This window comes from Typopeltis vanoorti, chromosome 16 (assembly GCF_054136105.1).
Source record: "Typopeltis vanoorti isolate ZY-2024b chromosome 16, IOZ_Tvanoo_1.0, whole genome shotgun sequence".
Taxonomy (NCBI): Eukaryota; Metazoa; Arthropoda; class Arachnida; order Uropygi; family Thelyphonidae; genus Typopeltis; species Typopeltis vanoorti.
The window spans coordinates 58434001-58460769 of record NC_143564.1 but is presented as its reverse complement, the minus strand read 5'-3'; the positions used below and the strand labels follow the sequence as shown (position 1 = coordinate 58460769).

Sequence of the window (26769 nt, the reverse complement as noted above, 5' to 3'; positions counted from 1 at the left end):
GAAGACACATTATCACCAAAATTGTTATTTTGGACATGTAAATTTTGAAATAAACATCATTACTTAAAATTTGTAGTACCAAATCTTAACATAAATTTTTCTTATGTTCAGATTTTCTCTTAAAATGAGCATTATTGTTTCTTTATTTGCATTTCATTCTCCAGCAGTTAATCACTGTTAAATGTCTGTCTAAGGGACCATATTTTTAATTCCTTCAACATTTCTTGTGTAGACTGAAACACATGAGTGTTTCAACCCACAGCACTTCTACTTACTGTACATTCCTTATTATGAAGGCTGCTCCAGGAAGTCGAAAGATATAACTTATAATAACGTTAACACCATATGTTATTCCTATAGAGGTTGCAATACCCACATAGTGTCATCATTAACAAAGGTCATGATACATCAATTTGTAATTAGTGAACGAGTTATTTATTCTGAATGAAGTGTTAATGTTCTTAATGTTATTATCATATTTCTTAAATTCATTCACTGAAAAAGCTCATTCACAAGTGCTTCTGGCTGTCCATTTCACCCATTAACCACTGTTGAAGCAAAAAAAAATCTAGTCCTGGAATTTTTATTAACTTATCCCTTGTTAAATTTCTTCTGCTTTTATTCTACAAAACCTCTTTTAAGTAACTTGCATTTTTATCATATCCCCTTTTTTTTTGCCTGTCAACTGACTTTGTAATGCACAAACTTAGTGATATGTATCATATTCACTGAATATACCGCAATGTCTTTAAAACTTATGTTTTAAGGATATTTGTTTTTGTTTCTAGTTGTATAAAGAACATTTAGGAAGGTACTGGCACTCTGAAAGAGATTTAGTTGATTCCAGTTATGAGACACTTGAATTGCCATTTAAAGATACTGCCAGGTAAGCGATTCATATTATGTAAAGCATATATACATTAGATGCTGACTTTAACAAACACTTATACCCAAATACACTGCAGGAACTATTGGAACATCATCCCATAACACTGATAATGCCATTTTATTCTCATTGTTCCAGACAATTAAAAAAAAATCAGTATAATGAACTATGTTTGCTGCTATGTGATATCAAAATCACTACCTTGAAATTGTATGCTTGCCAAATGCAGACACCATTATTTTAACTTAATTTACTCAGCAGCCATAAAGAATTGTATTGCTAACTATTGATATATGAGAGATCACCACCAGATGGAATGATAGACTCCTGATTAATATGCAAGTGTCAGGATAGCTGATAGGATTATATGAAAATAGACTAATGGAAAGATTAGTAAAAGTATAAAACAGAAGGAGGAAGAACAAATCATACTTATTGATATCTACCTATGCACATAATGATTTCATTAAACTATTTCAGTGCATTATTTTTAACACAAGTTATGATAAGAGGAAGCTGTACTGTATACTGTTAAGTTGTGAATGAAATTATTTTGTATGTTTTTGTTCTTCATTCACATTTAACATAATCTACCATATACTAAGCAAGACTTGTTTATATATTATTTGTTAGTCCCTTGCTTAAGATTTATTATTCATGTAATTTTCCTTCAAGTTCTAATAATAATTAGAAAATTAATCAAAGATATAATAATAGTATTAGACTCTGTATTTAAATATTATTAAGCTATTTTAATTATTACTATTTTAATATTATAAGAATTTGCATTTAACATTTTTTACTGCATATTAATTGAAATGTAAATATTCTCTATTTATTCCTGTTTGTAGAAATTTAACGTTATGCAATAGCTCAGTTTTATTATGTTTTGTTTTGTTGTCATGGAGACGTATGTAAGTAAGCGAACGTGAGTTTGGATCACCACGTGAGGAGAAGGTTTATCGAAAAGAGTTTTAGAAAGAAATCACGAGAATAATTTAGGTGGGAAGAATGGATATAAAAAGGGAGGAATGGTGAAAATAAAGATAGAGAGGAAACAGAGAGATAGATTAGAGAGAGATTGGCATTCAGTTGGAATCGGAATATTCAGCATTCGGGGAATCAGAGTGCGATATTAGAGAGTCAGCAAGTCACTCAAGCAGCTAATTTAAGTCTACTAGTCGAGAAGCAGTTAGCTAATTAGTTGTAGAATAACAATTATAGCTACGAAAAACAGCTGAGAGACTATTAAATAGACTAGCGATACTTGAGTTGAGATTTAATTTCAGTGCCGACCTTTCAAGGACATACGGAACCTTGAAGCAAAGCACGAAGTTACTAAAGAATAGTAGAGGCTGTAAAGTTGAAGTTTACCGTTAGCTGTGTTTAGAATTATAGTGCCTAAAGAATTGTTTGAATGCAGGAGGAATGAACAACTGTGCATATTAAACCTCAAGATAAGGAATTATTGTATATTGCCTTAATTCATGAGTGATCAGTAGTACTTCATGCAAGAACGTTTGTTTATGTGTATTGTGAGTGACTGATGATTAATTCAGTTATTGCTTAGAAGATTTATTTAATGAGTGCCGTATACTGTTTAAGTGTTTACGTATAAGTAGATGAAGAAAAAAAATTATCGGTAAGATTATTCCAACCTTTAATAATTCTATACAGAGAAGTGTGTGAGTTTCATCCTAGAATTTCCCTATCCTAACAGTAACTATTGTGGAAAATTAGCTGAAGTGTAACTTTAAAAGTGTTTGTTTGTGAAGAGGTGTTATTACTGCAATTTTTGTCATATTTGGAACTTAAGGAACTGCAAGAAGACTGTATTATAGAGATAACAGATTTACCATTGTATGAGTTGTATGATTGAATTTATCTGAGGAGTTAAAATGTTTGTGATATCTTAATTACTGATTTGAATCTAAGTGTAAAATTTATGATTTTAAAATTAAATGTTTGTTTTTGTTAATCAAAAGTTGTATTTTGCCTGAATCTCTTTTACTGCACCATTCATAAAATATTTGAACCAAAGCGGGTAAATTAAGTAAGTTAAATATTCTTGGCCAGTATATATAATAACAACACATAAAGGAAGGGCAGTTGAGAGTTGGTTTATCTTCAATTCTTGAACTAATTCAGATATAAAGTGGCGCAGTCTTTAAATATAAATTTTCTTTATATTTGAATTAGAAATCAACTTACAACTTATCAATTAGTTAAGAACATCGTAATAGTAATCATGTCGGATCCAAAGTATTGATTGAGAAGAAGTAGGATCCAACAATACCAAATATCTGGGTACTCCAACCAAGTTTCTGTCAATTTTTCTTGAACAATATGAGCTCAACTAAATATCTATACATTGTTTTTCTTTAAGAGAAGTTAAGCTATTATATTACTTTAAATTATGATAAAACTCCTTATCAACTTTGGTGATCCTATGTTTTATTGTTTGGTAACCATTTGACAAGCACTCTAAAATATAGCACAAGCAGATCCTGATTTTAGAGTTATGTTAGAGTTATGTTCTGCAATCTTGACATAATATGAATTTGGTCTTTGTTAGATTTAAGCCATCCCCCCCCCCCATTAATCACACCTTATTGTTTACATGTTTATAGTATGTGTATGCAGTAGTACAATTGCATGTTTTTAAGGTTATTTGCTGTTAGTTTTAGTTTTATTTATAGGATGCACAAACAAATTAGATTTAAATATCTACATTATTAATGCACAGTAATATAGTAACAGTATAAATAAAATGAGATAATAGAAAAAAAAAGTTATTTTGGTTGTTCGACTTTCGTTATGAAATTATTAAGAGATGACTAAGCAGTGAACCAACCATTATTTGCCATAAAGAATTGAGAACCATCTTGATATTTGTCTTCCAAAATTCTTGCCTGTAGCTAAATGATAAAGTTAAGGAGAATACACTTTTGGCCTCGCTCCTACATTATTTAATATCTTGGATATGTTCTTCAATATGTTGCTCGATCAATTTTTCTGTCTATGTACAATAAGATGGCTTGCAATTGCATAGCTCATAAACATCTAGATTTTTAAGTGGGCTATGTTGAGGTGTTTTGTGGATCAGAATAGTGATCTTATCTTGATAATGGGAGTAAATACTACTTCAATTTTCACAAAACGACTATAATGGTCATTATAGTCATTTTGTGAAAATGCAACCAACTGACGCTGAAGCAGCATGCATACAGTAAAACAGTTTCTTCCAACAGTTTCTGCAAGCATAGACACTGCCCTGAGTGATTGTGTTAATAGACTGAACAGTCTAATGAAACTATTTTCCTTATTTCAGAGTTTTTTATGTATTGGTCGTCCTTTGATTGGTAAGGAAGAAATCAAAATTTAATGATCCTGCTGGATCATTAAATTGTCTATATATGAATGAAACATTCTCCACTTATCCAAAATTCTTGATCTCTTAACCTGGTGTTCTTTAAAATATACTGGAAAGATTATTTCTCTTCTTGATAACGCAGACTGCAAACTTGCACACATTTACTCTCTTACTCAGAATACTCCTTCCTCAACTGTTCTCATCCTCATGTCCTTTGACTTTAATAACAGTACTGGTTTGGACAACCTCTGGGACTTCTTTCCATTGTCAAGCTACTGTTTCCTCTCTTATGATCAAAATATTTGTTCTGATTTACAGAAATTAATCTTCCTAGAATGAAGATGTTTTATATTTACTCACTCTGTCTTGAGTCATTTGGTATTGGAATGACCTCTCTGAGGGGAGGAGGTTTCTGCATATCACAAGTGGCTTAAGACAGACTCCAGCTTGATTATCAGTCTGTGTTGATGCACACAGGAGTTGTCAACAACTATAAACAAATCCAAATTTGATTTCAAAACAGCTAAATGAAGAGAATTTGTCTCTTGTACAAATAGTGGCCATGTCTTTTGGTTCCTTGAAAAGGCCGCTGCGTGCAATTTCTGTCAATCTTTGTTTCTACCCTATTCTTATGGCTACTGTAACAATACCTAAGGACCAAGATGACCTGTTAGCATTACTCTTCCTCTCTAACTCCTGCAGATCACCAAGGCAAATGAATCCTAACCACACCAGAAACAGTGCAGCACCTGTTTCCTGCTGTAACCTTTTGCCATCAGGATAATCTTGAATAAAGAAGTCTTCTGGTCTTAATGGTATTCCTCCTTCCACCACTACCCCAAATTATGCTTTGTGAGGTTATTTATCATACTGATGTAAACCTGTATTTAAATCTACATATATAGCTTTGTGTTTGTGCTCACACTCTTTTTTTACCCTCTTCTTTCAGGCTGACAGGAATTATTACAGAAGTGATGAGTACGGTACAAGGTTTCATTGGATATTTTGGTTCATGGAGTGCATATCAGCAGCTGTTGAGAGAGAATCCAGAAAAAGCCAATCATATACTTAAAGAATTTGAAATAAGGTTTGAAATTGTTTGCTTGCAGATTTTTTTTCATAACTTAAGGAATAATTTAACTGATTAAAAAAAAATTTAAGATATAGTATTATCTTAAACCATAGGAATTTCTCACAAAAACCTAATAGTTCTAATGTTTAATTTAAATAATTTACTTTTCTAACGCGGAGATTTTACAAATACCGACGAAGATTGCGTTCAGTGACTTATAGAAGGAAAATCCAGATGTATTGTTCAGAAACTTTAGGCTGTTATTCACTAGTATCTTTCTTTCTTAGGTGTGTGTCCTCATCATCAGTTTCTTCATATGCACCTTCAAGGGCTGTTCAGGCTACTATGACACCACTACATGATAAGTTTACGTTATTATTAATCTCTTATCAACAATTTTTCTTCAAATTAGTCCATGACTTGTCAACACTCCAATATTGCTGTATCCAATGTTTCATGCTAAGGCACTTCTGACTGAATAAATCCAAGACTCTGTTTGGCTAACCTTTCCTCACCCATTCTGTTTAAGTGGCCATACAACTCTAAATTAACTCTGCTCATACATTCCTGAATGCTAACAGTGTCACATGCCTTTCTGATATCTTCATTTTTAATATTATCATGCCATCTGTTCACTCCTCTAATTTTTCTTAGAACTCTCATATCAGTGGTCTCTAGTCATTGAGTGCTTTATTTCTAACCCAACTCTCAGATCCATAACTTAAAATGGTTTGAATACTCTCTTGTATACTGCTAGTTTTAGTTTGGTGTTTTGTATAATTTCTCTCTTATTCCATATAAATTTGATATCAACTAGCTCCCACCATACCTGCTTTGCTTATTCTGTTATCTATTTCCAAATTTAATTTGCCATCTTCAAAAACTCTGCCTAAATAGTTAAAACATTTTACTAGGTTCTATAGGTTTTCCACTGAAAATACAGCTTAAGTTTTTTATGTTCCTGTCGATTTTCATAGGTTTGGTCTTTCTATTCCTGATTTTCATGTCACATTTGTTATAGCTGTTAAGCAACTTAATTAGAGAACCCTCGAGACTTACACTGGATGCATTTAGAAGTATATCAGAATAAAGCAAAGAGCTAAATATGATATCTCTGATTCTAATATCAGGTTTAATGCGATGTTCTTTTGCGATGCGATCCATATAAATGATGTATAATAGTAGAGATAATATGCATCCTTTTACCCCCAGATTTTACATCAAACCATTTTCTTGTATTTCTTTTAATTCTAACTACTGACTTACAATTTATGTATAGAACTATGTATTGCTCTGTATAATGCTCCATTTATCCCATAGCATTTTGAAAAGCTTTTCTCTGGGCACCTTTTCGTATGCTTTTTCCAGATCTACAAAACTTAAGTACAGATCCTTGTCATATTCCCATGATTTCTGAACTAGTCATAAAGTGAAAATCTGACCTTGCTACTTCTCTTTGGCCTGAACTCAGCTGTTCTTCTTCATGTTTCTTTTCCACAATTTTTCTCAACTTCCTTGCAAGTATATGTGTATATGCATCTTATTGAAATACTCAATAAAGAAATTCTTCTGTATAATTCTCAAATTCAGCTTTATTCTTTTTTTTTTTTTTTAATTATAGATGAAGCTGTAAGAGATCTGGAATTTGAACTTCTGACCAAGCCCTCTGTATATGCAGTGTAGCTACTGCAAAACTTTTATACCTCAATATTTGAGTATTTCTGGTTGTATGTCATCTCTTCTAGCTGCCTTTCCACATTTCAAGTTTTGGATGCCTCCTGTTTCTACTCTTGAAAATTTTCTACTATCCTTCCGTCACTGCTTGCTTATTTATCAAACATATCCATAGTGCTATTTGAAGAACAGCAGAACATTGTACTCTTCAGTTGGAAAAGATCTGCATTTGATTCTCATCATGACAAGAGGAATCTTTATAGTGCTTTTTCAATTGAAGGTGAGTTAGCTGATCTTTGTATGGAGGTAGCAGGATTTTTTCCTTCTGGAAAGTCACATTTTTCATCCCACATACAGGCAAATTAGCCATGCGAACACATGCAATTTAGAGACAAAAAAAGTGTTGTTGCTGATGGTGGGCAGTAGATGACATTGATCTCCCCTAATAAAGTATTAGGGGAGACAATGTGATGTGTGTAGCAGCATAAAGTAGAGTGCTCTACTGAGATGACTCCTTGGAGATGTCATGTTGTAATAATAATCAACTGTCTTTAAAAGTAATTACTCCAGACATCTAGGATATCATTTTCTTCAGTTTTCATGTCACCTTTATCATCTTTGATTCCTTTTACAACAGTTCTTGTTCCTCCATTTCTAAGGGTTTTTTTTTTTTTTCAATGACCTCCAGAACATTTTGCCACCTTCGTAATATTTATTTTCTGTATTCTTACCAAAGTCTTCTGATGACTTTTGTTTAACTACTTTTATACATACCTCAGCTCTCATACATTTTTCTCAATATTCTTTTAGGGCATCTGCAGACTTATTTGCTAGGAACTTTCAGTATCCTTTTTTCTAGTCCAGACTGTCCACTATGGTGTTCTTATTTTTCTCTCCTTACGGACAACTTCATCACATACATCCCTAGCTGAATGAAAGTTTTCTTCATAGTTTTCTACCAAGACTGTAAGGTTTGGTTCTTCTTTTCAAACTGTTTCATTTTTAATTTAATAATGTTTTTATAGCTGATTCTACAATTTACCTGTAAAAGCTTCTCAACTTTAATTCTTGTCAAAACTTGCTTTCATATTGTTCTTTTCAATGTGATATTCATTTTTATTCTGATTAGATCCAACTGATGTTTCTTGCAATTTATTATTATTATTATATCACACCTCCAGGGAGTCCAAAGACTCATTGAGGGAGGGCATCTACTCTACAACTCTACATCTCACTACTCCACCAACCTTCATCATCTAATACCAACACCATCTACCTAGTGGCATATTTAGGTATTTCTCGCCCGTAGGGGCATGCTGATTTACGTGCATAACCTATTTATATCGTAAATTTGTAATATAAATAATAAATATATATATATATATATATTATGACTCTCCCAAAATGTTCTAGAATATTCTGTCTTGTCGCTTGCTCGGCAAAGGTATTTATCATGTCCTCGTAGTCCAGTGGCCTTGTAATATCGCTCTCAATTTGTAGAACTGCCAAGTTGCTGAGCCTTTCTTCTGTCATAGTTGTTCTATGGTAGTCCTTCAACATTTTGAGGGTGGAAAACGATCGTTCAGCTGAGCAATTTGTTGCCATCTTACGCAGAAAAATCTTAACAGCAGTGTCCAGATTGGGATATATACACTGTAGGACTTCCTGTCGAATTTTCTGTGAAAGTTGTAGGAATGTATTTATTTCTAGGCCACTTGATTTCAGGTGTGCTCTGAAGTGCAGACATTCATTTACAAATTCAGGTTCAATATCAGTCAAAGTGTTCTTGAAGTTTTTTTGCCCCTTCTGACATCCTTTTCACATATCACATGCATTGTTGTGAGAAACCAGAACTCCTTTGAGAGGTTTTCATATACGACACTTTTCTTCGATTAATTTCGAATGAGAAACTGCAAATAGTGTCATAAGTGTCAATTTTGAAACTGACTGATGGATTGTACTCATCTTCATTTTTGTTACTTTCATCTGCACTGTCATCAAAAATCTTGGTGGGCTTTTCTTCCTCTTTTTCTTTTCCTTGTACAAGTAAACTCCATCAAGTTTCTTGCCCTATTCTTCATAGAATTCAGAGTAACTCTAGTTCTTTGAATTATTCTTCGAGGGATCCGTACAGTTCACACACAGTTCCTATATCAATGTTCACACATTGTAATTTCTTGCTTGTGGCATTCATTCTTGCGAGAATATCACCCCAAATCCTATTCTTCATAGGATTCATAGAGTAACTTTAGTTCTTTGAATTATTCTTCGAGGGATCTGAACAGTTCCTATATCAATGTTCACACGTTGTAATTTCTTGCTTGTGGCATTCGTTCTTGCGAGAATATCACCCCATAGGCAGGTCACGATCCCAACCTCCAGTGACTGAAGTTGCCATAGAATCCCACTTACTTCACATTGCGTAACTTTCTTCTGGGTTTTGTAATTTTCAATTTTGGACAAAGTGAAATTATTTCCTTAAAATCAAATTCACTAATTAACTCTAGACACATCATTACATTTCTATTATGCACAGAACCGAAAACATCATCCTTTCCCCTTAAAGCAAGTCCTCTACTGGCCAGTGTTTTTACAACGTTCAACACCCCCTTCCAGTACTTAATTTCTTCTTCCAGTTGCTGAGTTATTTGTAAATCAATTATCCCTGCAAAATTTGCTCTTTGTTCAGAGCTATCAGACAGTTGCTTTCGACTAGTTGCTTTCTCGTGATGACTCACTCGTGCTTCTGCAATTTTCCAGTCATTAAATCCACTGATAAAGTGATTATCGTCCGTTCCCCCACTCCACCAAAAAAGGCGACAAGGCACACAGAAGATCTTTCCGGTACTAGGAGAGTAACAAGAAAATATTTTTTTTTTTTTTTTTTTTTTTTGCCATTAATCAGATTCCTCTCAATGAGTTTCTTAGAAACATGTCTTACTTTGTCAGGATAAGCTCTTTGTGATTTTGAAAGATCACTGTCTAAATATTGCGGAAACCCGTTAATTGTGATATACTCGTGTTATTTAGAATCCACTCAACTGGGTCATTACTCACTATCACCTATGCTTCCAAATTGTTGGGATTTGTTGTAGGCACTTCATTTGAAACAGATTCAATTTCCGTCTCCTCTACCACTTCTTGTTCTTTTTCCAAATCACAATTACTATTAGCAGATACCGACACAAAAAACTGTCCAGTTTTCTTGTCTTTGGTATTACTTTGTTAATTTTCACTTCCTTTTCTTTTCTCCTCTTCTTATATTCACTACCACTAAGTCGCTTTCTACCGTCACTCATGTTTTAAAATTTAAATAGTAATTTAAAACATGCAGGAAATATCGGACTGATTTACACAATTTATAACTTTTTAAAAGCAAAACAATAAAACAGTATTACCTCCACTCTGATAACAACATATGACAAGGGCATTGAAAACTCTAAACATAATTTCAGATTTAGCACATCTTAACTGCCACAAAGATATCAGCATAATAAAGGTTGGTCGATTGGTAGAGCCTCTGCTACTAATAGCTCAGTTAAGTAAGTTTGAGCGCGGTTAGTAGTTAGAAGGGGACCAATCGTTCGATGCTGTTGGCACACTCTCCCTCGATGAGTCTTTGGACTCCCTGGAGGTGTATAATAATAATAATAATAATAATAAAAATAATGAACTAAAGAGTTGAAGGAAGGGCAACAATTAACAATCTTAATTTGAATTCGAAATAATAAAGAAGGAAAAGTTATTACAGTTAGTAAGAATAATACTGACACAAAATTAATTAGCATCAATCTCTCCCAACTGTGATAGTAGTATGAGTGTCACTAATGACCAGATCAAGATTAAGATAAGATAAGGAATCATGACATCATTGTTTGATAAGCTGATTGACCTCATTGTGTGTGATGCTGTGTATGATGTCATGAGATTGGAATGTTTGGAATTTCCCTGGGAGCAAATGTGTCATTGAGGTCAGGTCGTGTGTTTTGGTTCGCAAATGGAATTGTTAGTGAAGATTAGAGATAAGGACTCATGTCGTGATTGGTGGGACACTATGAACCAAATAGGGGTAGGGTGAATGGGGGAAGCGACATCAGTGTCCTGGATCTGTGTTGTTATCAGATGCAGATAAGTGACGTAATTTGTTAGTTGTAAATAAGTGACGTTGTTTTGAATGGAAAAGGAAGATATATTAGTGGATAAGGATTCGTGCCGTTATTGGTAGGACACTTTAAACCAAATAGGGGTAGGGTGAATGGGGGAAGCGACGTCAGTGTCATGGATGTGTGTTGTTATGAGATGTAGATAAGTAATTGGTTTGCTTATGGAATTGTGGGTGATGTTTAGAGATTAGATAGAGTATGGAATGTTTGGAATTTCACTGGGGCCCCCCATCTGTCAATGACATCCTGTTGTGTGTTTGGTTCACGTATGGAATTGTGGGTGATGGTTAAAGATAAGGAATCATGACATTATGAGTTTGGAAATTTTCTGGGGAACATATGTCTCGGTGACATCACGTAGTGTGTTTTTGTTTGCGCATGATCTTGTGGGTGATGGTTAGAGATAAGATATCTTGGAATTTCCCAGGGTGACACACATCTGCCATTAGTGTCACGTTGTGTTTTTGCTTGTCTATAGTTGGCAGCATGAATTTTCCAATATTGGTTTGGGTTATTTCATTCCTGAATATGGGAATTTTTAGTTTAGACTCAAGAGATGGCAGTAGCATTTAGACATTTTCTGAATAATTAATTATAGGCTATCACTGCTGGTCCCCTCAAACACACACACACACACTTTTTTTTCTTATATACATAACTCATCCGAATAATTTGATTTGTCTAAAATTTAAGTTATTAAATTACATTACTTTTCTAATTAATGTTATTTTTATTACAAAAGTTTTTGGCTATTGGAATTTTTAGTTGAAAGTTGAGATGGTGGCAGCATTTAGACCTTTTCTGAATAATTAATTACAAACTATCATTGGTGTCCCCCCCCCTCAAACACATACACACACATTCTTCTTGTCAATAGATGAGTATGGGAATTTTTAGTTAGAGTCAAGAGAGCTGGTGGCAGCATTTAGACATTTTCTGAATAATTAATTATATGCTATCACTGGTGTCCCTCAACCACACACATTTAGACATGAAGAGTCGCTAATGTATCCAATAGTGATGCATTCTAATGTATGTACCCTATGATTATTCTTCTGAAAAACTATTCAGTATTATAATTAGAATTGCACTTACCAAAACATACGAACAGTGGTCATTGAAATTACAAATATCACTTGCTATGTATAAGTTAAAAAAAAAGATTAACTTACTTTCTTTCCAGAATGGGACATCTTGGAACTAGCGAGGTTCTGAAAACAATAGATATTCCAAATTGTTGAATTATAACCATATATTCACAGCACAACACACACAAAAAAAAAAAACACATGGGTGGAAAGAACGAAATTTCTGTAAATAACCTGGAAATTAAAATCTAGTTTGACTACTTCTTCCTTTAGATTTCAGTCTGTTTGATACTCTTCGTTAATTTCATTCGCACTGGGATCATGCTATGTTTTTTTCCCCACGGTGGTGGTGATCGTAAACTCAACGTGTCTTTTTCATGACTAATATCCACCAGTGACCAGTAATTTCGCATCTCTCGATGTGGAGTTTTACGTATGGTTCTATTTTTTTTTTCTTTCTCTATTTTATTTTTAAAATTCAGTTTAAGTACATATTCTAACCAGAATAACTGATCAAAATTCTAACCAAAATAAATAAATAAATGAATTGTGAGTGAATTTATTTTTCCCTCACTGTAGATTTTTTATTTGTGTTATCTTAAAGGTGTGTCTCATTTCCGGTCACAATTGTTGTGCCTAGGTGAGAAATCGTGTGTTTGGGTTGGAACTCTTTGTTAGCGTATTTTTATATTTCAAATGAATATTAGCTCTGTAGTATACTTTGTTAATTTCTATATTATTTTTATTTGACTGAAATATTATTTACAATATTGTATTTCTGAATCCTAACATACAGAAATTAAATAAAGTGAAAAAGACACTTCTTTTTTTTTTTTTTTTTTGTTTCTTACTCTTCTGATTTAACATTTGTACTGATGTTCAAAGATATATATATATATATATATATATGTGTATATATATATCTTTTTTATTCAAATTGATTGGTTATTTTTGTCTATTTTACTTTTAAAATTCATTGTTTTTGGTTTTCGGTTCTCTTTCTGACTGTGGGAAGTTTAGTTAGACAGTTTCTAAATAATTAATCCATACTATCATAGGTGTTTCGCTATGTTCAAAGGTCTCATTTCCCAGGATTGTGTGTGTTTCCCACACTTACTGACATGACTAAGTCATTAAATCACCAAGTGCTTACAGTTGCACTTTAATTCCAAACTGATGATGTCTGTAGATATCTCCAACAGATGTCTGTTGGAGACATCTACAGATATAGCAACAAAATTGTCACTATTTAATTCATTTGTACTTTATTCATTTCAAAGGACACACATTATTAGCTATCACATCTGTCTTTTTTTTTTTTTTTTTTCGTTCTCCTAAAGGAATAGTATGTGTTGTCACGTTTTGAAAAAAAAAAGTTTCGACTGTCTGCCACATGTTTTAAACTTTTATCATGTACGTTTGCAAAGAAAAGAAAATAAACCTTCTCTTTATTTTTGAAAACAGCATAAAAGTTTTTTTGCCTATTTTCTTCTTGTTATATTGTATGAACATTCATTTATCCTGTCTTCACACTCCCCAAATTTGTATTTGTGTTATCTGCACAGTATACGACACCTTTTTATTTTCTACACCAAACTTTTACAAAGTTTTGGTAACGTGATGAGTTAAAATATCTACTCTCTCTGTAAAATAACCAAATTCTAACAATCGTACTTTAAGTACAACTGTTTTATTCTAGTCTCCTGGAGGTATCTACAGATATGGTAACAAAATTGTCACTTTTCAGGTGAAATCTTCACTAAAAAAATTCAGGCTATTAATTTAATACCTGATTCCTTTTGCTTCCAAGAGTTGACACAGTTTCTTAAAATATTTGAGGGCTTGCATAAACAAATAAGACTTTTAATTCACTGAGTGGATTTTCAAAAAAAAAGTCTGGTTAGTTTGTGGCAAGAAATTTCACAAGAAAAAAAAAAAAAAAAAAAATATATATATATATATATACTGTCATACCCCGACTTATGTGAATCCGGAGTTATGCGGTTTCATATATGTACGTATTCCCGTCTCTCTTCATGCCTCACCAGTAGTCATATCTTTCCTGTGCCAACCGCATTTGCCAGCATCGTACATGCTGTGAACAAGCACTGACATGTTTCGCACGGTCTCCGTTCATACACGATTTTTGTGGTCTGCAAACCTTGCGATTGTTTAATGTTGTTCTTGATAAAAATTTTATCACATAAAAAATAATAATGTCGTCCAAAGGAAGCAAGTCCGATTCTTCTACAGCTAGCAAGAAAAGAAAAACATTGACTTTGGAAACAAAACTCAACATTATTAAGGATTTTGAAGGCGAAATGAAAATTTATGAGCTAGCAAAGAAGTTTCATCTACAGGAATCCACAGTAAGAACAATCATAAAAGAAAGGATTACAGATTTTGGAGGATATAGATTCTAATGAGAAACGAATTGTAGCCACAAGGTAAGGAATAAAAAAATCATTAGCTTGCTATGAAGAAATTTTGCATGACAAGAAAAAGACATTACCCCGTCAGACGAATCTATTAGATTTTATGAAACCATTAACATCGAAATTACTTTCTTTTTTTTATGTACGAAAAATTACAATTATAATTATATTTCTTAAAAAATATAGGTGTTTTTGTAAACCTTTGGTCCCAATTAACTAATATTTTGTATGTTTGTATGCAAAATTATACCCGAGTTACGTGAATTAGACTTACGCACTTTTTGTTGGTCCCACCTACCGCATAACTTCGGCGTATGACTGTATATATATATATATATATATATGGTCTTGCTTAAATTTGTATAACACATCAACAACACCCATTTCATTTAAATTTACACATTTTATTTGAGTGAAATATTACAAATTGTATTTACTGAATCTAATATACAGAAAATAAATAAAGTGAAAAATACACTCTATTTTTTGCTCCTTAATCTTCTTATTGTTAAATTTGCACTGTTGTTCAAAGGTTCCCATGGTTGCAGAATTGCCATCACATGGTTTTCGACAATGTGATACACACACATCTGAAAGTTTATTCATTTGTGATCGTGGGAATTTGTTACTGTAGTAAAATTAAAGGTTACATTTTTATTTTTTTTAAACCAATACATATATTTTTGAGCATTGTTATAAGCACAGAATCTTTCGCTATGTTTCCAAAAGCATTTAAAAGTACACGGAAATTTTTCATGTTCAGGGTAACCCAGATCATTTAAATGTACAACAGGTCTGCCTATTAAATTTGTTAATGTTTATGATTTTTCTCTTCCTTTGGCGAGCAATATTTGATACTTGCATGTTGATTCTATTATCCATTTTTTTAGTTTGTCCAGAGATAGTGAACCAATTTTCCACTTCAGCTGATGACTATAATTTATTAACCAAGAATTCTGTTTTTTAACTCTTTCAGGTAATTCTTTCCAACTACATGATGATTTTGTCAAGGCATATCTTACAATAATTCCATCATAAATACAAATTTTTTAGGAAATAAAGTTGAAGTCTTATTCAAAAGAAATTGCACATCAATAATACCAATGAGAACTGAAACTTCGTATTTTTCACCCTTTGTAGATTTTTAATATTCGTTTTCCTTCATTCTTACATTACTTTGTTTGATCCGAATAATACATTTGATCCTTGTCAAAAATATGGGAAAATTTGATCTGAATAATACATTAGGTTTTTTTTTAATTAATTAATTTTTTTTATTATTTTTAATTAAGATCTTCTAGATACTACATCTGTCTAATGATATCTTTATAAATTAAGTTTCTTGTATGACACTGCAAATTTATACGTCATTTATTCTGCACTCTTATTTTCTCTCAAAAGTAGAATAACTTTAATTAAAAAAATGTAGTTGCACAGTGGTTCTGACATTCACATCAAACTGAATGTCATCTGGAGTACATTTACCTTGATGGACCTGTGGTTTCAGTCAGGATTTCTCCATGACTGCAGGTCGTAAAGAGTCCAGCTATTCCTGTCTTGTGCTGTTCTTCTCCATTTTCTTCCAACTTTCTTAATCATTGGGTCTTTCCACCTTAAGGCTGGTCTTCCAGGTTTTCTTTTGGTATCTCTTGGATACCAGTTTGTAACTCTGACTGTCAATCTGTTGTCTGTCATTCTAGCGAGATGGCCTGCCAATCTTCTTTTGCTGTTGTAGACTGTTTTTATTATATCTGTGAGTCTAGACTTCTTCCTGATTTCTGTGTGTCTTACATGGTCTATTTTGTTTATATTGCATATTCTTCTTTCTATTGCACGTTGAGTTGTTATTAAGCTTTGTTCTTTTAAAGTTGTGTTCTATGTTTCACTGCCATAAGTTAATGCTGGTAAGATGAAACTATTGAAAAGATGGGCTCTTATGTTTATATCTATGTTTTGGTTGGTAATTGTTGATTTTATTTTGTTGAAGGCTATCCAAGCAGCTCTTTTTCTCCTTGCTATTTCATTTGATATATCATTATTCATTTTTATGGACTGGCCGAGGTAGATGTATTCTTCAACTTTTTCGATGGTGCGAGATTCTAGAGTGATTGTATGATCTTTACAGTATTTGTTTTTCATCCATCTTGTTTTGTCAGGATGTATTTCCAATCCAATTTTTCTGCAGTTTTGGCTTATGTTATTCAGCATTGATTCTAGGAGTTTGGGTGAGTGAGATATTAATACCACATCATTGGCGAATAATAGGATATTTAATATTTCACCATCAATGTTTATTCCATCTTTCATGTCAATTTTTCGAATGATGCTGTCCAGAGTAGATGGGAAGAGAGTAGGTGATAAGACATCACCCTGCCGTACTCCGCTACTTAAGTTAATTTTAATCAGGTGATTGAAAAGGGTGATATTTGTTGTGCTTTCTTTGTAGATATCTTTTATGAGTTGGATGTATGCTTTTTCTATGCCTTGTTCTATTAAAGCTTGGAATACTGCTTTATGCTCAACAGTGTCAAATGCCTTTTTAAAATCTATAAAAAGAAGACAAAGTGAGATCTGGTATTCTCTGCATCTTTCTGTTAGCTGAGTAATAGTCTGAATGTGATCTGTTGTTGAAAAGCCTTTTTTTGAAGCCAGCCTGTTCTTTGCAGCTATTTTCATTGATGGAGGTTTGTATTCGGTTTAGGATGATTTTGGCGAATATTTTGTGTGTGTGTGTGTGTGTGTGTGTCTGCTAATAGACAGATAGGTCTGTAGTTACTGATGTCTTCTTTATTACCTTTTTTATGCAGAATTATGGTCTTTGATGTTTTCCATTCAATAGGTATTTTCCTTAATTGTATATATTGGGTAAACCTTTCTGCTAGAGCTTTAAAGAGTATTTGTCCACCCATTTTTAATTCATCAGATTTTATACCGTCAATTCCTGGTGATCGGTCATTTTTCATATGGTGGATAGCCATTTTTATTTCTTCAGGTAGGACAGATGGTATTTCTAGATTTTCCAAATTTTCGTCTGGTACTGGAGCTGTGATTGCTTGTTTAGCTGAGTAAAAGTTCTTATAAAACGATTTTACTATTTTTTCCATTTCACCTCTGTTTGTGTGTCTGTTTCCTTGATTGTCTATGAAGGCTGACGGTAATGGTTGCTTTAGATTTATTTCTTTTTCTACTTTTTTTAGGCTACTGCGGAGCCTAGCTGCTTCTGCCAATTTTGTTGTTCTATATATGTTATAGTCGTCTTTGATATTCTGCCTCAGTTATTTCAAATAATTTTATATTCTAGATGATCTTTTCCTGTATCTTTCAGTATTCTTCTTTTCTTCAATAGTTCTATTGTTCTTGCTGATAGGCGTTTCCTGGTCTTAGGAGGAAGTTCATACGAGGTTCTTTCTTTGCAGTTCATTAATTTATTGTTAAAGTTTGTTAAATCTTCGTCGATGTCATGTTTTAATTTCCAGTTGGTTTCTTCTACCTTTTTTCTAAATTCTTCTGGGTTTATCTGTTTTGAGCGTTTTTTATGGTTGGGCTGTGCTCGTATGCGTTCTTCATTTCATTTTTTTAATGTATTTTGAGAGTGGCTCTTATTGGACGGCGGTCTGAATGAATGTCGCAGTAAGTTTTCCCAATGACTTCGACATTTTTTATTATTCTTTTGCAATCTGTTAGGATGAAATCAATCTCATTTCTTGTCTCTCCATTTGGAGATTGCCAAGTCTATCTTTTTCCAGTTCTCTTTTTAAAGAAACTGTTCATAATGTACAGCCTTTCTGCTTCTACAAATTGTGCCAGGAGTTCACCTCATTCATTTCTTTCCCCTTTCCCCCATGGTCCAATGTATTTTTCTTCAATAAATCCTGTACCGATCTTTGCGTTGAAATCTCCACTCACTATTGTGTATGTTGTTTTTTTTCAGTAATGTTTCTCATAGGTGTTCATAGAAATTTTCTATTTCTTCTTTGTCAGCTGTTGAGGTGGGTGAGTAGGCTACTATTATTTTTATTGTTATGGATTCTCCAATTTTTAATATTAGTGTTCCTAGTCGTTCAGAATGGATTGTACAAGAAATAATATTTTTAGTTAGCTTTTCATTTATGATGATGCCAACTCCTCCAGCCCTCGTAGTGTTATCTGAGGCTCCCAGGAAAATTTGGTTGCCATTGTTCCATTTTGCTGTTAATTCAGAGCTTCTTCAGGTTTCACAGATAGCGAGGACATTAAACTTTACATTTTGCAGTTCTTGAAGCAGGAAATCAATATGGGAGTCAGAAGACAGAGTTCTAGCATTGAAGGAACCAATAAATAGGATCGAATTTCCAGATGGTGGTCTGCGAAATTCTTAGCACCCCATGCTCTTGCAGATTTCTCACCGCCACCTTGGTGGAATTGCAAAGAGCGCACAGGACTGGGGCCTTTTTCTTCTTCTACTTGTTGGCATGAAGTGGTCTACAGCACTTCTCCTGACCATGGTTCTGAAGTATGCCTTTGGTCCACGGCTCCTTATTCATTATTCAGAGCTGCCTGCTTGGGCTTCCCTCATCCACCACCCGAGGGATGCGCTTGGTAGGGGTGAGGTTACCTCCCCCAAGCTGGAGTACATACATATAAAAAATCCAAAGTAAACTATATTTCACTGTAGCAAACTATAGAGTATTGACTTTGCCAAGAGCCTCTGTAGCTCAGTCGGTACATATGAAGCCCTTTGGTTGGAAAGACCTTGGTTCGATTCCTGTTCATGACATAAGGAACCTTTATCTGGTCTCTTTTTGGCCAAAGGTGAGTTACCTGATCTCATACGGAGGTAGAGGGTTTTTTCACTCGGAAACTCGGGTTTTTCATCCCTCAGAACAGGCAAACTGGCTCGAGACCACATGGAGCTACAGTCATAAAAAAAATACATACTTAATCCCTCCTAGTAGGGTTGAACCAGTCCTAAGGGACAGTGGAGTAACAGGGGGGAAACCCCACACAAATAAATAAAAATTAATTTTACCAGCTATGGTTTCTAGCCTGACCTCTGGTGAAAACAAAGTAATTAAATAAATAAAACTTAATTATGTCCATTAATCAAGTAAAGAAAATCAGAGCCCTTTTACTTCCAATAGCTGGAGAATCTTGCTGAATTTAAGGATAATGAACTTATTCGAGTGACCTAGAGCTCTTCTATTTTTGATTGAAAACATAAAGGTGGAGGAAGTAGAAAGTTTTTTTTCACTTGGTTACAAAGTTTGCATGTGAAGTATTTTCATGACTAAAGTACTTGTATACAGAAGCTGTTGACTTCACATCAGTTCTCTTAGCATCCCATAATGCAAAGCATACTTTCTTAAGTAGTAAAAAGGGGTGTCACTTTATTATTAAAGTATTCTAGATTGGAGATAGTTGTAGAAATCTCCCCCCACACACACACACTTATTAAATTATTATAGTTAAAAATAAATTATGTTCTTGTTTAATTCTTGATCTAATTGTAAGCAAACAAATTTTGTGCATGAGGTATCTTCATAACTAGGCTACTTGTATATAGAAGCAGTTTACTTCGTATCATTTGCCTTAGTATCCTATAATGCAAATCACACTTCCTTTCAGAAGTCAGCAGTTGATAATTTAAGAAAAAAAAAATTAGTATAGTGTGAAAACTTTATGTTGTTGAGATTTTTAGACAGTACCACCCTGAAAGTCTTCAAATTCCCTTGATTTTCAGGAACAAAAAATGTACCAGTTAAAAATTTTAAGCTGAAACTTTTCTTGGTTTTCATATGCATTGTCAGTTAGGCACAGGAAACTGTAGTTTTTTGGTAGATGATTTTTAATATATTGTACTACTAATGTTCTATTGTATTACTTTTTCATACTTAGTAATTCACTGTCTCCTCTGATAAGATTGAGGTTAAAGAATATTATATTACAGAGAGAGTAATGCATCTATTTGTTAGTTATCTGCAGTAAAATTAAAAATTTTGAATTTTTTTTGTTTATTTCTTATTAGGCTCATGTCTATCTTGGGTACCAAAGCTCCATCACATGAGACAAGTTTGTTATTGCAGCTAAATCACTTTCTTCTTTTGGGAAGAAAGTAAGTGTGTGTGTGAGAGAGAGAGAATGTTTAAATCACAAAGTATTTTTGTTTATTATATACTTGATCATTATATTAGCAAATTTAAATGGATTAAGAAAACTAAGAAAAAAAAAATATGAATTTTTTAAAAATTATTCTCAAATAGGAAATCAATTAAAAATAAATCCATGTTTTATGATTTTAATAAAAAAAACTGTAGTACTTTCTCAGATATTATTTTTGATAACTGTATAGTGTTGCATATAAAATAGCAAAATAAGCTTAATGAAAATTTAGATTAAAAATTTTATCATTCGCATCCTGATGAAATAATATATTATGAAAAAATCATCAAATAAATCTTCTGATAAATTTAGTAACAATTACTTATATTTATAAAATATATCACTTCATAATTTAAACCTTTTCCTTAAAGCATTTATGCTCTCAGTGGCCTTTCACAACCAAGAAATTTAGCTTTTATATAAATCTCGTTAATATCATGATAGAGCAGCCAGTCGTACATACATAGCCTGCTATGCCTGATGAAGTATTTATTCTCTGGCAGGATGAAAAATCTTAATTTCCAGTGGGTAAATCCTGCCTTGAGGAGCCCTTATACAGATTCTTTGCATACTAGATGATAAATCCTGGTCTTTCCAACTGAAGGGTATACTTCTTATACTTATATCCAGTGGTGAGCTATGGAAATTTTAACAAAGGGCTTGCGCATCATCAAGCAAAAAAAAAAAAAAAGCCACACAAAAACTTTTATTAATACAGCTTGTGTACAAATTCCAATCAAAAAGTATGAGAGGACAATCAATTTCTCTAAAGGCTAACATTTTTAAACAAATATTTCATGATCTATACATGAAATATTTGCACACAATCAACTTTGTTAATTTATCTTACACAAGAAAAACATTTTTTAACTATCAAAATATAATAAGAATGAAATCTTTTATAAACTTTTACAAAACATTTGATTGGCTACTGGTTTCACCATACGATTGGCTACGAGAAGGGTAAAGATAGTGCATGCGCTTATTTTTTTTTCAAACTTGGGTGCATTCGTTATAGAGGAGTTAAAACAATAATTCCAAATAATCTATATACTGCCGAATAGACTAATTTTTGTTAGGTTACCGTATGAGTTTGTCGCTTAATATGTTAAAAAAAAATGTTGTTTTTGAAAAAATAAAAAAGTAAACAAGAACAAGGGGCTCGGAAATTTCAGAAAAATTTAACAGAGGGCTCAAATGAGCCCTGCAAGCCCCTTATAGCTCACCACTGCTTATATTCAAGTGTAAGAAACAAAGTTTGCACCTGAAGTAACCTCAGGACTGTGCAACATGTGTATAGAAACTGAACTTCACATCACTTGCCTTGATATCCCATAATGTAAAGCACATTATAAATGTCCTTAATAAAAAAAACTGATATAATGCCCATAAGGACATTTATAATGCTATGCATTATGGGAAGAATCACTACTACCCAGAACAGTTTCAACCTTTATTGAGGTCTCATCGGTGGGAGCTAGACCCAGAAGATACCAAAGTTGAAGTAATGCAGAAATCATATTTATTTAGTCCTTAAATTACTTCAGCTGCTAACTTTCTTTAATTAGACTTGGATAAAGGATTAAACCAAGTATATAATTTTCTGGTATCTTTAATTTATAGTATAACCAAGTGGAAAAACTTGCAACATCTATCTCTAATCCAGAGTATTTTAGTAATATGTTGTGACACCTTTTGGCTACTCGTATATGAAAATATGACTTCTGCATTACTTCATCTTTGGTTGAAGTAATGCAGAACTCACTTTGATTGTGGATTTGACTTGTCAGTTTCGGAATTGTGGTGCGTTTATTACACTATGTGTCTTGAAGATCATGCAATTTTTGAATCGGTGCTCTTACCAAATCAGTTCAGAGTCATGCAGCAGTGCCAGTGAGACTACAACTGCACGGTAAGCATTTTTTTTTTTTTAATTTTAAATATCAACTTTAGATACTTCACATTGATAGTCATGGAAAAACAGCTAAATGAGACAATATTTGAGGAGGTATATAGAGAATTTATAAGACTAGGTGAACTACTTAACAACAATTGGCTGGGAAAAGTGAAACTTTACGACACGTTTCCCCTGGAAAGTGTCACAGACGTTGTCGCAGAAGATCAGTCAGAATCGGTGCCTTCTACTCCTTCAGACCTTGTAGAAGTGCGTGCATGCAAAAAGCGAAGAACAACAGAAGAACTGCACAATGACAACGAAATGGAACAGGATTCTCAGAGTTTGGACGCCACTATTTCTCCTAAAAAAAAGGCGCCTCCGATCATCCTTAGAGAAAAGCAGAAATGGGCAGCTTTAAGATCCACAATGTCCAATCTGCACATTGGCTTCATTAAGGCCAAAAACATGGATGAAGGCATAAAGATACAGCCAGCAACAGTGACAAACTATAGAAGGTTGACCAAAGAACTGGACATTAGAGGCATCCAGTATCATACCTTAGCGCTCAGCTCAGAAAGAAACTTAAAAGTGGTCTCCTTCATGGTATCTGTGAAGACATTGACACAGTAGAAATAGCTGCTGACCTTAATTCTCAGGATCTGCCTCCAGTCAAGGTCAGCAGAATGTACAAAGCAGACAAGACTCCCATGCCATTAGTCCTAGTAGAGATTCATAAAATTTACAAACATATCTACAACCTAAAAACAGTCTATGGACTCATCGTCACACCAGAACCACTCCGGAAAAGATCATCTTCTGGGCAGTGCCAGAAGTTTGGCCATGCCCAGAATCTATGTAGAACAGAATATAGATGTAATTTGAAATCTGGGGACAGCCACCCAACCAATACCTGCACAAAGCCGAGGACCACCTCAGTCAAATGTGCCAACTGTGGTGGCCCTCATCCTGCAAACTACAAAGGATGTACTCAGCACACATGGATGGAGGCAGTCAATCAGCCCTCCTCCTACAGTATAAGAACTGCAGAAGCTTAGGCATCAAAATCGGAGACTCAGCAGCCACAGTCGGAAACCTCCAAAAATAGAGACACCCAAAAGCAAACAAGAAGTTATGCCAATGTGACCCATACAAATAGACCAATACCAGAACAAAATCAACCAACAGCACCTAAAAACCTAACAGCTGTTATTACGACCTCACTAGCAAACATGCTACAAGATTTCAGCCTGTCAAACCCTACTGCAACCTCCACTAAAAGATTTCTTCGTGAAACTCAGGTCATCCTCACAGCTCTCATAAATGAATAGTAACAAACTCATTCCAGCATCACTTCAGATAGTTGCTTGGAACGCAAATGGCCTCAAAAACAAAATTCTGGAACTCCAAAATTTCACATATAGGTATCAACCAGATGTTATATTAATCAGTGAAACTCATTTAAGACCCTCAGACAATCCTACAATAAGGGGTTATCACCTATACAGAAATGACAGACTACTCTACAAATGCAGCAGCGCTGCCATCTTCATTAAAAACTACATTAAGCACCACATGAGCAATCCTTCAACCACTAACCTTGAGATCACAGGCGTGGAAGTAGTCACCAGCTCCACTGGCAAACTGAAAATCTACTCAGCTTACAACCCTCCCCCAAAATCTCTACTTCACTCTGATCTAAATGCCATCTTAGGCATCAGAGAGCCCACCATTATAGCCGGGGATCTGAATTCCAAGCACCCTGCGTGGAATTGCACAACCACCAACAAGAATGGTTACATCCTTTCCAATTACTTAGGATCAAGCAATGCTGTTGTGGCAGGCCCCACAGAACCAACTCATCTCAGTACTTTTGGCAATGCTGACATCCTGGATATAGCTATCTTGCAGGATATCAAAACTTCAATACTGCATCATATCTATGGATGAACTATCATCCGATCACAATCCAATTCTACTACAGCTGGGAAATCAAGAATACCTGTGTCCTCCTTCTCACTCCTAGCATGGGAAAGACTGTCACCAGCACTCAAGGATTGTATTGGACCTGTTCCTCACATATGCACAAAAGAAGAAGTAGAAACTGCAGTTACAAATCTCACACAACAAATTAATTCTGCTATAACGGTAGCTACTTCCTACAAATCTGCCCGCAAGCCAGATCATTTGCCTGAAGACATCATGAACTCGATCAGAGACAAAAACAGAGCTAGGAAAAGATTCCGTAACACGCGTGCACCACAAGATAAAACAGCTCTAAACAGGATAAATGGGGAATAAGAGATGCATTGAAACCAAGTTTGGGATAAAAAGTTATCTTCTATCTCAGCTATTGATCACTCTATCTGGGAGTTACTGAGAAATATTAGAAATAAAAACAGTTCCCCCCATAATCTCAAACCAGGGCTTAGTTCACACAGATGTATATAAGGCAGAAGCCATACTAAAGAATCTAGAGGAGCAGTGCAAACCCTCTTATAACAACTTAGATTTCAATCACTTGTACAAAATCCACAGACAGGTCAGACACGCTTTAAAACTCCTAGATACCAGCGCTGACCATATTGCACCCACATCACCTCTTGAATTATATGATATTATTAAAAAACTTAAGAACAGTAAAGCTCCTGAACCAGATGGAATCTCAAACAAGGTGATCAAGCTGCTGCCTTGGAAAGCTGTAGTGCACCTGACCAGTATAATAAATGTAATCTTAAGATTTCACTATTTTCCTTCCATCTGAAAACTGGCTGATGTAATTCCTATACATAAGCCAGGCAAAGACCCACACCTACCGCAAAATTATCGTCCAATCAGTCTTATCTCTAATCTGGGTAAGGTTGTGGAGAAGGTCATCCTCTCACGATTCCAAACCTCAGTAAATGACCTAAACATCCTCCCTAAAGAACAGTTTAGTTTTTGGAAACACCATAGTACTACCCAGCAAATCCATAGAATTGTGGAATACATCACCACCAGCTATAACTGGCGCCAGTACACAGGAGCTGTTTTTCTAGACCTATCCAAAGCATTTGACAAAATATGGCATTTTGGACTCCTACACAAACTTATCTCAGCCGGTACCTCACTAAAAATGGTTCATCTAATCCATTCATATCTTCAGAATAGATCAATGCAAGTAAAAATCAACGGTTCTACATCGTCCCAGTGCCATATCTTTGCTGGAGTGCCGCAGGGATCCCTACTGGCTCCTCTGTTTTCTATATACATGTTGGACATCCCACACAATCTGATGTCTTCCATTTTAGCATTGTATGCGGATGATACAGCAATACTAACCAGATCTCTCCAACCCCATTTTGTTACCAGAAAGCTTCAAAAAAACCTTCTAAAGCTTGAGGGTTGGTTCTCCAAATGGAGATTGGAAGTCAACCCCAGAAAAGCTCAGCTGTTCTTTTCTCAAAAAGGACAATGTCTCCTGCAGGAGATGTGTTACTATACAATACTAAAATTTCCTGGCAGACAGAAACAAATTACCTGGGTGTAATTCTCAACAAAAAGCTATCTTTCAACCAACACATCAAGTCTATGTGTGCAAAGGCATCTAAAACCATAGCTCAGATCTATACGCTAATTAATAGAAATAGCAAGCTGAGCAACAGAATCAAATTGCAGCTATACCAGATGATGATTCATCCTATAATCACCTATGCCTCTCCAGCCTGGAGCCACACCTCTAATACTAACATTATCAAGATACAACGAGTGCAGAACAAGTGCTTGAGAATGATTCTGAATGCCCCGCGGTATGTTAAAAAAATCAACTTCATAGAGATACAAATATTCCTTATATTTTCTCTTTTCTACATCCTTAGCATCCAAGTTTTTCCTAAAGATGTCCACACACCCCAACGATTTGGTTCAGCAAGCTGCAGCATATGAGGCAATGGACATATTCAAATATAGAAGACCAAAAGCTATATTAGCCACCTATAGTGATGCATAATCTCCATGCCCATCCAGGGCGAGCAAACTGCTCATAAATTTTACCCTCACTGTAACCA

General features: G+C 34.3%; 1 protein-coding gene across 2 annotated transcripts in view; it reads left to right on the top strand.

Annotated features, from left to right (window-relative positions):
* The window catches only part of LOC150098049 (putative methyltransferase DDB_G0268948), a 116344-nt gene extending 95355 nt beyond the window's left edge, over window positions 1-20989 (top strand). For both annotated transcript variants that reach the window (XM_090406369.1, XM_090406371.1), the window contains exons 5-7: window positions 789-886; window positions 5209-5346; window positions 20696-20989. In XM_090406369.1, the coding sequence (XP_090262495.1) occupies window positions 789-886; window positions 5209-5346; window positions 20696-20786 (327 nt within the window). In that variant the 3' untranslated portion in view covers window positions 20787-20989. The remainder of the gene's footprint in view (window positions 1-788; window positions 887-5208; window positions 5347-20695) is intronic.
* The last annotated feature ends 5780 nt before the right edge of the window (window positions 20990-26769 follow it).